This window comes from Panonychus citri, unplaced genomic scaffold, assembly GCF_014898815.1.
Source record: "Panonychus citri isolate SS breed McGregor unplaced genomic scaffold, ASM1489881v1 Contig00101, whole genome shotgun sequence".
In the NCBI taxonomy this organism is placed as follows: domain Eukaryota; kingdom Metazoa; phylum Arthropoda; class Arachnida; order Trombidiformes; family Tetranychidae; genus Panonychus; species Panonychus citri.
In genome coordinates, this window is record NW_026515506.1 from 284,484 (window position 1) to 298,419 (window position 13,936).

General features: G+C 32.6%; 4 protein-coding genes across 4 annotated transcripts; 2 read left to right on the forward strand and 2 right to left on the reverse strand.

The window, feature by feature from the left end:
• The first annotated feature begins 1,926 nt into the window (after positions 1-1,926).
• LOC128388676 (uncharacterized) lies at positions 1,927-2,615 on the forward strand. The gene has a single exon (XM_053348107.1). It carries the CDS (start codon positions 2,058-2,060, stop codon positions 2,415-2,417), a length of 360 nt encoding a protein of 119 aa, XP_053204082.1. The 5' UTR covers positions 1,927-2,057; the 3' UTR covers positions 2,418-2,615.
• A 3,279-nt stretch (positions 2,616-5,894) lies between these two features.
• Positions 5,895-11,103, forward strand: LOC128388668 (sodium/potassium-transporting ATPase subunit alpha-like). The gene is made up of 9 exons (XM_053348092.1): positions 5,895-6,092; positions 6,305-6,370; positions 6,688-6,951; positions 7,417-8,251; positions 8,326-8,437; positions 8,509-9,886; positions 9,979-10,109; positions 10,196-10,297; positions 10,368-11,103. Exons 1-9 carry the CDS (start codon positions 6,084-6,086, stop codon positions 10,486-10,488), a joined length of 3,018 nt encoding a protein of 1,005 aa, XP_053204067.1. The 5' UTR covers positions 5,895-6,083; the 3' UTR covers positions 10,489-11,103.
• Positions 11,104-11,376: 273 nt separating this feature from the next.
• Positions 11,377-12,096, reverse strand: LOC128388675 (60S ribosomal protein L9-like). Its single transcript, XM_053348106.1, has one exon. The coding sequence runs from the start codon at positions 11,986-11,988 to the stop codon at positions 11,422-11,424; it is 567 nt and encodes a 188-aa protein (XP_053204081.1). The 5' UTR covers positions 11,989-12,096; the 3' UTR covers positions 11,377-11,421.
• A 500-nt stretch (positions 12,097-12,596) lies between these two features.
• Positions 12,597-13,876, reverse strand: LOC128388674 (probable peptidyl-tRNA hydrolase 2). The gene is made up of 3 exons (XM_053348105.1): positions 13,724-13,876; positions 13,317-13,655; positions 12,597-13,215 (listed from the first exon to the last, which is right to left on the reverse strand). Exons 2-3 carry the CDS (start codon positions 13,633-13,635, stop codon positions 12,773-12,775), a joined length of 762 nt encoding a protein of 253 aa, XP_053204080.1. The 5' UTR covers positions 13,636-13,655; positions 13,724-13,876; the 3' UTR covers positions 12,597-12,772.
• Positions 13,877-13,936: the final 60 nt, after the last annotated feature.

Here is a 13,936-nt window from a genome sequence, read left to right on the forward strand (position 1 = left end):
TGAGTTTTTTTTATTCTTTTTATTATTTAGAACATTTTTTCTTATATATTATCAACATCTTGATAATCACAAGGAGATGGAATTGTATTGGTACCAGTGTTAGAATTTGATAGTTCATAATGTTGTTTAACGTGTTTAGTTGAATGGTCACTTCTCATAAATCGCCTCGAGCGAATTGAACAAACAAACTTTTTCTTCTCGGTGTGAGTTCGTCCATGTCGAGATGGTTCATCAGATCTTAGAAATTGTCGAACGGGTTGAGTTTTTCTTGTTTTGAATTAGTTGTTGAGGTTGATAATTAGTTGGTTCTAAAGATTCTAGATTAGAGAGAATGATGAGAAACTTATTACATATTCCATTGATAAGGATCGAATTTATTATTCGAAAATCTTTTTTTCTTTTTCTCCTTTTTTTTCTCTCTCTCTCTTCTTCCTTTTTCCTTATATCAAAGGCTTCCTCATTCTCATCCTCAGCATCTTCAAATTTTGACCCTAATCATAATCATCAACGCCGAGCCCGTAAGGATCTTAACGAAATAACGAATGGTCAATCAAACGTATTGTGTATTGATTATGTTTATGGTGGACAGTGAGAGAGAAAGAGGGCAAAAAGAGCCTTGCCCTGACCCTTTTTCATTTCTCTCTCTCTCTGTTATTGCATTAGTTTGGACGAACCCGGATTACTGGCCAAGCCTCAGACTCTGCCTTGTCTGGGACATTCAACCTATGACCCTTTCTACCCTTTCTCTCTCTTTCTCTCTCACTCTTTTCTTTCATTTTTATCATCATCATCTCTCTGGTCACTCTTTTCAATTCAATTGTTGCTGGAAAATTTTTTTGTTGTTGTTAAAAAATGTCTAACCCATAAAAAATGCTGGTCAACCCAGTTGTTTACTCGAATAGTTTTTTTTACTTCTCTCCACTGGTCATTTCTCTCTCTACTGGTCATCTCTCTCTCTCTCTCTTTCTCCTTTCGTGTTGTTTTTCTCTCTCTCTCTTTCTCTTTCTTTCTTTCCTCTCTTCTTCTTGACTTTCCTTCTTCCTCAAGGTTCAAGGCCCTTTCGTCCTTTGCCTTTTTTATTAAGCCCCTTTAAGACCTAAACACAAACTCGTTCCTAAGATATTTGAGCTTCTTTTTTACTCTTTATACTTTCAAACGAACTTTTTTTCCTCGAGTTCAACTTGTTGTTTACCTTTTTTCTTCTTCTTCTTCTTCCTCCCCTTTTGTGCTCCTCCAGTGATTTTTTATTCTTCTTCTTCCTCATTTTTTATCTTTTATCATCCATCGACATCATCATCTTCGTCTTAGGTTGTTGACATAAGATGAAAGGTACAATTTATCAACGAGAGTAACAATTACCCTGGACAAGAAAAAAAAGATTAACAAAACTTTACTCTCGAAAGGTGAATCTTTTTGTCTCTTCGTCGATTTTGTAGACAAATTGTTTTCTCTTTGATTTTTTCTTCTTCTTCTTCTTCTTTCCTTTTGGGATGACCCTTTTTTCACTTGTCTTTTTCTCTCATTCTCTCTTCCTCTGGTCAGTGTTCTTTTCATTAGATTTGTCTTTTTTTCTCTTTCAATTTTCTGTTTTTTTCTCTTTACATTTTGAATTCGAATCTTGGAGTTTTTTTTCTTTCTCTTGACAGGGTTAATTATATGTGGAAATATTTAACATGATGTATTGGAAATTAGAGGAGGGTAATTAATTGTTTAGGATCGTTTGTTGTTCGTGAGTGGTCAGTCAAATGAACGGGATTAATTATGATTAATGGTTTTCAATTTTTTAAGAAAAAAAACTTTTTCTCACTTTTCTTAGCCAATAGATGGCGCGATCAGTTTTCTCCATTTGCATGTTACATGTGCTGCCATCTAAACGGAAAATTTATCAACTTTTCAACTTTCGCGCTAAAAAAAATTCCTCATTGTTTTTGTTTTGATTTTGAGCTTTTTTTTAATATTTAATTTTTTATTTTCTCAATTAATTAACTTTGTTTCTCTTTTTAGTAAATTTTATCGATTTTTTTTAAACTTGTGTATGTAATTTGACTCTACTAGCGATGGATGATATCGATTTGTATGGAGATTTAGACTTTGTGGACAATAAATGTGTTCCAAGCGTTAAAGGTGATGGAAAACAAGAAATGGATCAAGGTGATAATCTTAATGATATTGCGATTCTTCAAGATTCTCATGATAAACTGGAGAAAGAGAATGAGAAAATTATCATGGAACTTGGACAAATTAAGGAACAATTAGCTCGAATGACGCGAGTTAACAAAATCTTAAAGTCCAACATCTCATCGCTCTACAAAACGGCAAAAGCGGAATTGGACAGGAAAAATGATCGAATCGCTGAATTAACCCGACAATATGATGATTTGATTTTCCGAAGGCATCAAGAATCAATCCATAGATAATTGATTCAACTAGTTAGTTAATTGTTGACTTATTTTTACTTTAAATTAGCTGAATCATTATCTTCATCATTATTTAATCATCATCATGGTTATGGTTTAACTGTAAAAATTTCATCTGATCAACCTTTTGATTTTTATAATTCATTTAATGATTACAACCACAATTATGATTATTATCAATATAATTTATATATATATTTTTTTTATTAACGGTTATTGGTTGATTAGTTAATAGTTAATAAAATGAATTGTATAAAAGTATCTTTGTGTATTTTGTATTGTTATTAAATCTAGATCATAATTGTTGAAGATCAAATGAAGATCATTGAGAAAAATTAAATCTATTAGATGGTAAATATTAGAGAGAAAAAAAAAGAGATCACAATTAACTTTATACACAACAATCAACGAGCTTCAGCTACAGCAATTAAGCCTCATCTTTTAAATTGTTCAATCATATCAATTAGAATTCATGTCAACTAACTGTTAATGATTTAGAATTTAAATGAGAATTAATTGTTTCTAAAGGATTTTCTTTTTCTTTTTCATGTTTACCCAAACTCCATAGATTAACATGGAAAAAGTTAAATTGTTATCGCACAGAATTAAATTAATCACGTTAAGTGAACTTATTAAAGCCACTGACAGTTAATTTTAAGGCTTCATCATCATCATCATCATCATCATCATCTTCATCTTCATCTTCATCTTTTAATCATATGTTACCTTAGAAATGGGGATTAGTGAAAATCTAAAAATAATACTAATCTAATTTAATTTTGTCTCTTTTGCTTACAGAACTTAATTGTTGTGTATTTATATTTAGGTCTTCCAACAATTTACAACCACTAAGAATCTATATTTATATAATTAAAGTAAACTAAATGTTAATGATTAAATAATTAACATTGGGAATGAACCAAAAGGGTTAACAGCTGATTGGTGATTAAGACATTTAGATTTGATTGTTATAACAATTAGCACTTGATTTTTGTAATGAAAACAAAAAATTCACCAAATAAAAAGCTTACTATTAGAGTTAATTGTGATTTAGACACTTAATTGGTTGATTAAGATAAGAATCGGAAAAGGAAATCAAGTGAATAAGATAATGATTAATATTGAATTGGATTTATATAGTTAATTCTGATTGTAACGGATGTGTAATTGTTACTTTACCAAGGGAGTTAGAAAAAGATTATCAAGTTGATTAAGATGATTACAATTGTAATTGATTGATAATGGTTTAAATTTACACTGGTTTTTTGTTTGTTTATTTGTCTATGTAAGTTTATTAATGGTTGATTCTTGATGCTCTTGATTGTCGTAGACTTTGTTAGATTAATTGTGCAATTAAGCGGGAATAAGAAGAAGAAGGTTAAATTGTTATATTCCAATTGAATTACATTAATCATATTCTTGATTACTGAATTGACTGTCTTCCATGGTGAAGATCAAGATGATTATCATGATGATGAGGAAGTAGGTTGGCTTATACTTGATTTAATACCCATTTCCCGTGAGTTTTATATGCCTTTAATTTGATAATGGTAACAATATAATGTAACACCAACAATTTAGCTTAATTGTTGTGAGTTGGGAGTCTCACATCAGCTTAATTTATAAGCTTAATCATTAATTCTGATTACATATTATCATTGTACTTTAAATCAGTTTCATTTCTCAGGTATTTCTAACATCTCTATTGATTAACAATCTAATTTAGTGCTAATTGTTACAATTACTATGCTTTAATCGGTTACCTTTTATATTTAAATCTACAATGATTACAATGATTAACTGAATTTAACAGTTACGATTAGTTTTTTTTTCTCTTTCTTTGATCATGATTTACAGAAATTAAGCAGATAATCAAATCAATTGATTCGTTGAGTGATCTACTAATCATTTTGAAGGGAAAACAATTGATGATTTGGATTAAAAATTGATTACTTTTTGGTCAGCAAAGTTTGTCAGTTAATCAATTTCATATTATATTTAATAACCTTTAGTGTAAATTAATATCTGTTGATTTCCTATCAGCAATTTAACCTAATTCAGATTTCCATATCATCAGCAAGATAATTAGGTTTACTAATTCGAGTTGATTAACTATTAATATCATTTCATCAATGGTTAATATCATGATGATGATGATGATGATTAGTACGATTAAACGGTTAATTGTCAACAATTTCTAATCAGTGAAAATCTTGGCAGCCAAATCAACAATATAACATAATACAAACTCAAAGAAAATCAGAATTTTTCTCAATCCCATGCTAATTAAATTCCAAACAATTAAGAGGAACTAATTAATCAACAATTTAACATTGTCCTTTTAACTAATATAAACAATCAAAGAATCGGTAAAGTTGTTGAAGTTCAATTGAAAAAGGAAAAGTTGAAATTGAGTAAAAAATATCAGATGAATTTTCTGATTATCATGAAAACTTTGCTGTCGATTAAAAATCCTATATGAAGATAATTTGATTCCTCCTCCTCCTCCATCGCTCATCATCCTCATCATCTCCCATTTTTTTCCATGATGATTCTAACTAACAATTAGTTTGTTCTAGTCTCTTAACGTTGAGAGTTGTAACAATCATCGTGGTGGAAAAACTGAATCAGAAAGAGAAAAGAAAAAACCAAATTCCCTCTTCGATTAACCCGGAGAATCCCTGTTAACACAGAATCGAAGGGATAATAATCATCATCATCTTCTCATCTCAATCAAACAGACTGAGAGAGAAAATCAATTTGAAGGATTAGTTTGAATCTTCACTCTTTCAAACAACCGTTAACCTCAATCTTAATCCTAATCTGTGTTTGCCCTTCATTTCTATTCTTAGTTTCATTTGGTTTACATTAATCTCTTCCTAATAATCATCATCATCGTCATCACCATCATCATCATCCAATATTAAAATTGTTCCTTAATTCAAAGTCAACATGGCTGAGGTAAGTTTCAGATTATCTCATTACAACTTTCCAATGTATCAATTTATTTTCCTTCCTCCAAAAAGATCATCTTGATTAATCTAATCCAATTGATCCAATTAATCCATTGACTTTACCTTTTCATTGATTCTCTTGTTATAATCTTTTGGATTTACTTTTCCTCTTTTCTAATCCTTTTTGTTTTCTTCTCATTCTCCATGTTCATCTCATAGAAAAATTCACCGAAAAAGTCCAAAAAAAAGACTGAATTAGATGATCTCAAACAAGAACTCGAAGTCGTAAGTGGTTTTAAATTGTTCTCATGATTAGTAAATCATCTTAGACAGGAAATTTAATCACTTTCTACGTCAACCCAAAGACCTTTTAGTTAATTTGTTTAAATTAATTCTAATCATTTGATTATCGTTTTGTATCTTCTTCGTCCTTTTCTGCTGAATCCTTCGTTATGGAAACTTTATTTCATCTTTATCATCATCATCTTCATCTCAATCAAACAGACTGAGAGAAAATCAATTTGAAGGATTAGTTTGAATCTTCACTCTTTCAAACAACCGTTAACCTCAATCTTAATCCTAATCTGTGTTTGCCTTCATTTCTATTCTTAGTTTCATTTGGTTTACATTAATCTCTTCCTAATAATCATCATCATCGTCATCACCATCATCATCATCCAATATTAAAATTGTTCCTTAATTCAAAGTCAACATGGCTGAGGTAAGTTTCAGATTATCTCATTACAACTTTCCAATGTATCAATTTATTTTCCTTCCTCCAAAAAGATCATCTTGATTAATCTAATCCAATTGATCCAATTAATCCATTGACTTTACCTTTTCATTGATTCTCTTGTTATAATCTTTTGGATTTACTTTTCCTCTTTTCTAATCCTTTTTGTTTTCTTCTCATTCTCCATGTTCATCTCATAGAAAAATTCACCGAAAAAGTCCAAAAAAAAGACTGAATTAGATGATCTCAAACAAGAACTCGAAGTCGTAAGTGGTTTTAAATTGTTCTCATGATTAGTAAATCATCTTAGACAGGAAATTTAATCACTTTCTACGTCAACCCAAAGACCTTTTAGTTAATTTGTTTAAATTAATTCTAATCATTTGATTATCGTTTTGTATCTTCTTCGTCCTTTTCTGCTGAATCCTTCGTTATGGAAACTTTATTTCATCTTTATCATCATCATCTTCTTCATCTTAACAATCAACATTTTCAATTAATGGACAACAACAATTGGTTTGCATCATTTATTTTAATTGCTGTGAATTAAATTTATTGTTTGTGTGTCTATTTGTGATCTAAGGATGATCATATTATTACTCTTGAGGAATTGTGTTCTCGCCTTAAAGCAGATCCGATCAGAGGGTTAACCCAATCCCAGGCTAAATCTGTTCTTGAACGTGATGGACCCAATGCCCTGACCCCACCGCCAACGACCCCTGAGTGGGTCAAGTTTTGTAAACAGCTTTTCGGTGGATTCGCTATGCTCCTTTGGATCGGCGCTTTCCTGTGTTTCCTTGCGTATTCCATCTCAGCTTCGACCACTGAACATCCATCGCCCGATAATGTAAGTGTCACCAATTATCATCTCAACTATACGACATTTCAATGCTGGATGACAAGAAAGTTTTGCACGAAAAACTGACCTGCAAATGAAAAAGTGATCGAGGCGAGATTATTATTCGTGATGAATCAATTTTACACAGAATTTTAAATTCACAGTTTTCTATAAGTGACGAAATTCAAATTCGAGATTCGAATTTTTTCACTCGTGTTTGAAAAGGCCAAAAACAATATTTTCGTCATTTTTTGGTAGATTTTAGAATGTTGGTCTCAAATTTAATTCTTTAATCTTTTTTTTGAAATCAACAATCAGCTAATTATAGTTACCGAAAAATCTGAATCTAAATTAGACTCAATAGTGGATTTTTCACTTTCGTACAAAACTTTCTGGTCTACTTAATAATCTTTGAGATTATTATTAGAATTGGAAAATTAAATTCGATATTTTAATCTTAATTCCCTTTCTTAGCTTTATCTTGGTATTGTATTAGCTGTTGTAGTTATTGTCACCGGAATATTTTCTTATTACCAAGAGGCCAAAAGTTCAGCCATCATGGAATCATTCAAAAGTATGGTACCTCAATATGCTTTGGTAGTTCGAGAGGGTCAAAAGTTGACCATTCCAGCGGAAGAAGTTGTCGTTGGGGACGTTGTTGAAGTAAAAGGAGGTGATCGTATCCCTGCCGATATCAGGATTCTCTCTTCTCACCAATGTAAAGTCGACAATTCTTCCTTGACCGGAGAATCCGAGCCACAAACTCGAAGTCCCGAAAAAACCCATGACAATCCATTGGAAACTCGTAATCTTGCCTTTTTCTCGACTAATTGTGTTGAAGGAACTGCCACCGGAATGGTTATCCAAACGGGAGATCGAACTGTTATGGGCCGTATCGCCAATTTAGCTTCGGGTCTTGAAATGGGACAAACTCCGATCAATCGTGAGATTGAACATTTTATCCACATTATCACCGGTGTTGCCGTTTTCCTTGGTGTCTCATTTTTCATCATTGCGATCATATTGAACTATCCTTGGCTTGACGCTGTTATCTTTTTAATTGGTATCATTGTCGCCAATGTACCCGAAGGTCTTTTAGCCACCGTCACCGTGTGTTTAACCTTAACTGCCAAAAGAATGGCTTCGAAAAATTGTTTGGTCAAAAATTTGGAAGCCGTTGAAACTCTTGGTTCAACCTCGACAATTTGTTCTGATAAAACTGGTACTTTAACCCAAAATCGAATGACAGTGGCCCATATGTGGTTCGATAATCACATTATCGAAGCAGATACAACTGAAGATCAATCGGGTAATTTCTCTTAATTCTTCTAATTAGTGGAAGATCGTCATTCTAATCAAACTTTACTTTTACTTTTTCGACAGGTTTATCATATGATAAATCATCTCCAGGGTGGAAAACTTTAGCAAACGTTTGTATGCTTTGCAGTCGCGCTGAATTCAAGGGAGGCCAAGAAAGTGTACCAATTCTGAAAAGGTAATTCTATTCATCTGAACTTTTCTCATTTTCTTTCATGTAAATTATTTTCTATTAATTTCTCAACACAGAGATACTTCTGGTGATGCATCAGAATCTGCGATCTTGAAGTGTATGGAATTGGCTGTTGGTGATGTTCTTGGTTATCGAAAAAAGAATCCAAAAGTTTGTGAGATTCCCTTTAATTCAACCAATAAATACCATTTAACTATCCACCGACCTGAAGATCATGATGGTTATTTGCTCTGCATGAAAGGAGCACCCGAACGAATTTTGGAAAGATGTTCAACGATTTTCATTGATGGTAAAGAAAGGCCTCTGGACGCTGAGATGAAAAAAGCCTTTGAAAAAGCGTATATGGAACTCGGTGGTCTTGGTGAACGAGTTATCGGCTTTTGTGATTTCAAACTACCAGGAGATAAATTTGGACCTGATTACACTTTTGATCCTGATGATGCAAATTTCCCTTCGAGTGGTTTACGTTTTGTTGGACTTATTTCTATGATTGATCCTCCTCGAGCCGCTGTTCCTGATGCTGTGGCCAAGTGTCGTTCCGCTGGTATTAAGGTTATCATGGTTACTGGTGATCATCCAATCACCGCCGCTGCGATTGCCAGAGCGGTTGGTATCATTTCCGAAGGTAATTATACCGTTGAAGATATCGCTCAGATGAGAGGAATTCCAGTTAGTCAGGTTAATCCAAGGGAAGCGACAGTTGCAGTTGTTCATGGAGGTGAACTTCGTGATCTCTCATCTGAACAACTTGACGATATTTTGAAATACCACAAGGAAATTGTCTTCGCTCGAACTTCTCCCCAACAGAAATTGATTATCGTTGAAGGTTGTCAACGATTAGGTGCCATTGTAGCTGTAACCGGTGATGGTGTCAACGATTCACCGGCTCTTAAAAAAGCCGATATTGGTGTTGCTATGGGAATCGCTGGTTCTGATGTTAGTAAACAAGCTGCTGACATGATCTTATTGGACGATAACTTTGCCTCCATTGTGACCGGTGTTGAAGAGGGTCGACTTATCTTCGATAATCTTAAAAAATCAATCGCTTATACTTTAACCAGTAATATTCCCGAGATCTCACCTTTCCTATTCTTCATCATTTTCAACATCCCTCTTCCTTTGGGAACTGTAACCATCCTTTGCATTGATTTGGGTACTGACATGGTTCCAGCTATTTCATTGGCTTACGAACAAGCCGAAAGCGATATCATGAAACGTCAACCTCGTGATCCAACGAAAGATAAACTTGTCAACGAAAGACTTATTTCCATTTCCTATGGTCAGATCGGTTTCATTCAGGCCGCTGCGGGATTTTTCACCTATTTCGTGGTCATGGCAGAAAATGGATTCTTACCTGGTGACCTTTTCGGAATTCGTAACGATTGGGATTCCAAAGCTATTAATGATGTTAAAGATTCTTATGGACAAGAATGGGTAAGCATCTTAAATCTAAATTCTTTACAATTAAAAAAAATTAATTCTCTTCTCGGAAATCTAAATTTCAAATTCTAAATTCTTCATATCAGACATACAAAACTCGTAAACAATTAGAATACACTTGTCACACTGCCTTTTTCGTCGCCATTGTTATCGTTCAATGGACCGATTTGATTGTTTGTAAAACAAGACGAAACTCTTTAATCCAACAAGGAATGAAGTAAGAATTTCATTAATCCAGTTTCTATTCAAACTAATGACAATTTAATCTAATCATTACCCAAATTAAATTTTAATTGTAAACAGAAATCACGCTCTAACTTTTGGAATCTTTTTCGAAACTGCCTTGGCTGCCTTTCTCTCATACACACCGGGAATGGACGTCGTTCTTAAGCTATACCCTCTTAAGTAAGACAATTAAGATCAACAATCTAATACAATCAATCTAATTAATTAAAACCTCTTTCTAATTGCTCAGACTCTCCTGGTGGTTCCCTGCCATGCCCTTTTCTCTGTTAATTCTCATCTATGATGAGGCTCGACGTTTCCTACTCCGACGTAATCCCGGTGGTTGGGTCGAACAAGAAACTTATTATTAAAACTTTTATCGAGTTCTAATTGTTTTCCTGTTATGTAAACATCGCAATCGACAATTTAAAGTTATGATTAGATTTTCAATTCTAGAAGGAGAACAAAGTGGAACAAAAAAGAGAACAATTTTTTAGAATAAATAATAATTGATTATCGATCATCAAGCTTACCCCATCTTCGTCTTTAATTGGAAAGATTTCGAAAAAAAAAGTAAATTTAATTTTCGAAATGTTCGTAGAAGGAACAAAAAAGGAAAACGAATCTTTTTTAATCTGTCAGATATTCCATTCCATTTGAAATCAAATAACAATCAACTGTTTTTAATTTAATTACCTTTACTATTAGTACAATCAACGAATGATGATAAAAAAACAATGAGCTTTTAAACATTGCCGTTCATTTGCCTAAGATGATTAAAAGAAAATTATTGAAACCATTTAGATGTTGATTTAAATTGTAATGATTACGATCAATTGTAAATGGGATGAGCTCGATTGTTAATTACTTTTTTCTAGTTCACTTGATTTAAATGTTGAAAGATAAATTATAACCTAAAGATTTGAGAAACAAAAAGCAAATTGTAATTGTTAACAAATTGAAAAATATAAAAAGTTAATACCTGATCAGTCTAATCATCGAATGATGAAATTATTAATTAATTCATTGAATTTGAAGCTCTGATTGATTTTCAATAGGATGGCTGAGAGAATCTGTGAAGATAATTATTGAGATGATTGGTTAGATATTGATCGGTTTTAAGGCTGATTGAATACGATTTTTAGAGACTAATTGTGATTAGGCTGATGGGTTGATTGTTTAAAACTTTGATGACGCGTTTGTTTTTACCGGTTCGGGAGGTGGTGAGGAAATTGAAACAAAGCAACACATGAGGAAGGTTGATCTTTGTTAAATATAGTACATTTAATGTTTTACTAGGAAATTTAGACATTTTCAATATGTGTCTTTTCCGAAACGTAAATTCCGTCTAAAAATTTACGAATATCTTTGTCTTTGACAGTTGTTGATTGTTGGATCCTAGCTGCTGATCTTGAAACCAATTCGATGTCATTTCCTTCCAAGATAAGTTCGTCTTTAAGAGCAGTAGACAATTGGCATGTTACACCAGGTTGCATGGTTACTGATCGGAGGAATTTCTCACCAAGGAAATTACGGATCTCAACAAGTTTACCACCATCATTAATGGTAACGTTAATGGGGAAATGTCTGTAGACTGATCGCATCTTGTATCGATAACCAAGAGTAACACCTTTAATCATATTGGCAACATGGGTTGACACTGTTCGAACCAAGGCCAATTGTTTCTTATTTCCAAACCATTTTTGGACCAATAATCTTTTCTTACCAATCATTGATAATTGAAGATGAGCATGAGAAAATTTTCGGGTTAAGGTTCCTCTTGGACCAGTTACTCGGACAATTCCTCGTCTAGTGGTCACAGTGACTCCTTTTGGTACTACAACTTCCTGTTTAGCGTGAATAGTCTTCATAATTGACTAAATTAATTACCACAGGTAATATAAAAACACAATTAAATTAACAAAAATTAAACCAAAACACAGTCAAGATTTTACCATCAAAGTTTGATCAACACAAAATCGGAAACGGAAAACCAAACCATCAACAGAGTTCCCTTGCGGCGGTAACCATGGTAACCAAGATGCTCCATCTACCTTATGGCGCGAGAAACAAAACTAAAGATTAATTTTTTCATCGAAAATTTAATTTAATTGTTTTGTAATTAAGATTATTTTTTACTGAATTTAGTTGATAATTTTGTCTTTTAATTGAACTTAAATCAATGTTGATTTCGTGTTTTTTGAAAGCTGCTTTTACATTTACAATCCAATAGATTGTGATGGTTGAGGATAATTATTAATAATTTTATCAATCAATTAATCAATTCAACTGAATAGTTTATATTAGTTTATATTAATAATTGATTGTGGGGAAAATCAAAGGTTTGGATTGATTAAATTTTCGGATGAAACTTTTCGTTGGGAGATGATGAAGTTTTGAGTTCGGTTGTTGTTTTAACTAAAATGGTGAGGAGTAAATTATTGATTTGATTTTGAGAAAAGACAAATTTGAATTATCATTATGATTTTGATTGAAGATTAAAATGTTAATTCATTGATTCAATTTAGAGGTAATTGATTTCTTCTCTAAATTTGATTTACATTTTGAGAACAATTTTGTTTTTTATGGAACGAAAGAGAGGGAGAGAGAGAGATATTGATCAATATTCGTTTGATTAGTTAATTGTGGTAACAACTAGAGAAGTTTTAATTGTCCGGTTACTTGATCAACTAAATCAATTGGACCGAAAATTGATAAAACTGTTACAGAACCAGCGGGAATTTGTGTTCGTCCAGCATCAGCAACAAGATAATTAGGTAATCTAAATGATTGCGCTTTGGCTGCAAGAATGTTTAATTGTTCAGCATTTTCGGCCTTTAGAACAACCTTAGTCTCTCCAGTTTCATTCCATCTAGTTAATTGACAGCCAAAGATTTTATCATTTTCTAATAGAAACATTTGAAGACCAAGAGCTGCATGAGCGACCTGAGCAGCGGTTTTACCAACACCCATATTCAGGCTACAATTAACAGCGAAAACCATTTTGTATTCTTGAAATGGTGCAGCATCAAGATTCCCAATCTCAGCAGCTTCAGGTCCAGAATCATTATTTTCAAATATCCAGGAAATAGCAGCTTCTACATGTATAGAAAAAAAATGATAAAGAGAATAGAAAATAATTAGAAATAATTTGTATGAAAATGGTTTACAAGAAAATGAAGAAAACTAAATCGCTCACCGACTGAATTGTTCCCAGTTAGATACAAAGCTCGAATTGCTTTTTCTTTACTAATTCCCATACTAATTATTTGATTAAGAATCTCAGCATTTGGACTACGATCATGTTTAATTGTTGATTTAGAAGCTTCAATTTTATTAACTCTTTCCAATGGATTGTCTTTACCACCTTCAATTGGTTGACTACAAGCACCAGATAAATTTTGACTAGAATCGTCATCACCTCTTCCTCCTGAACTTGACACTGGTGGATTTGTTGCTTTCTTACTTTCATCACCTTCCGAACCATCACCAACACCACGTTCAGGTAAACCAGACATCTTAATTTAACTACAATTAACTTGAGAAGAAAAAAATCAAAAGGATAACAATATGTGAGGAAGAACAAAAATTCAATGACAATTTTACCTTATCAGGAATTAGAACACAAATGTAACAAATTGTTAGTCTTTACGATGGAATGAAAATTAATCAGGCAAAATGAGAATTTTATATAATTGAGATCATTGATTAAAGTTAAATGATTAATTTAATTAAAAGAAATTCATTATCTCGGAAAAAAGTAAACATCAATCGGAATTCATTTCTGCGCATGCGCAGTTCAATCGATTAAAATTTTAC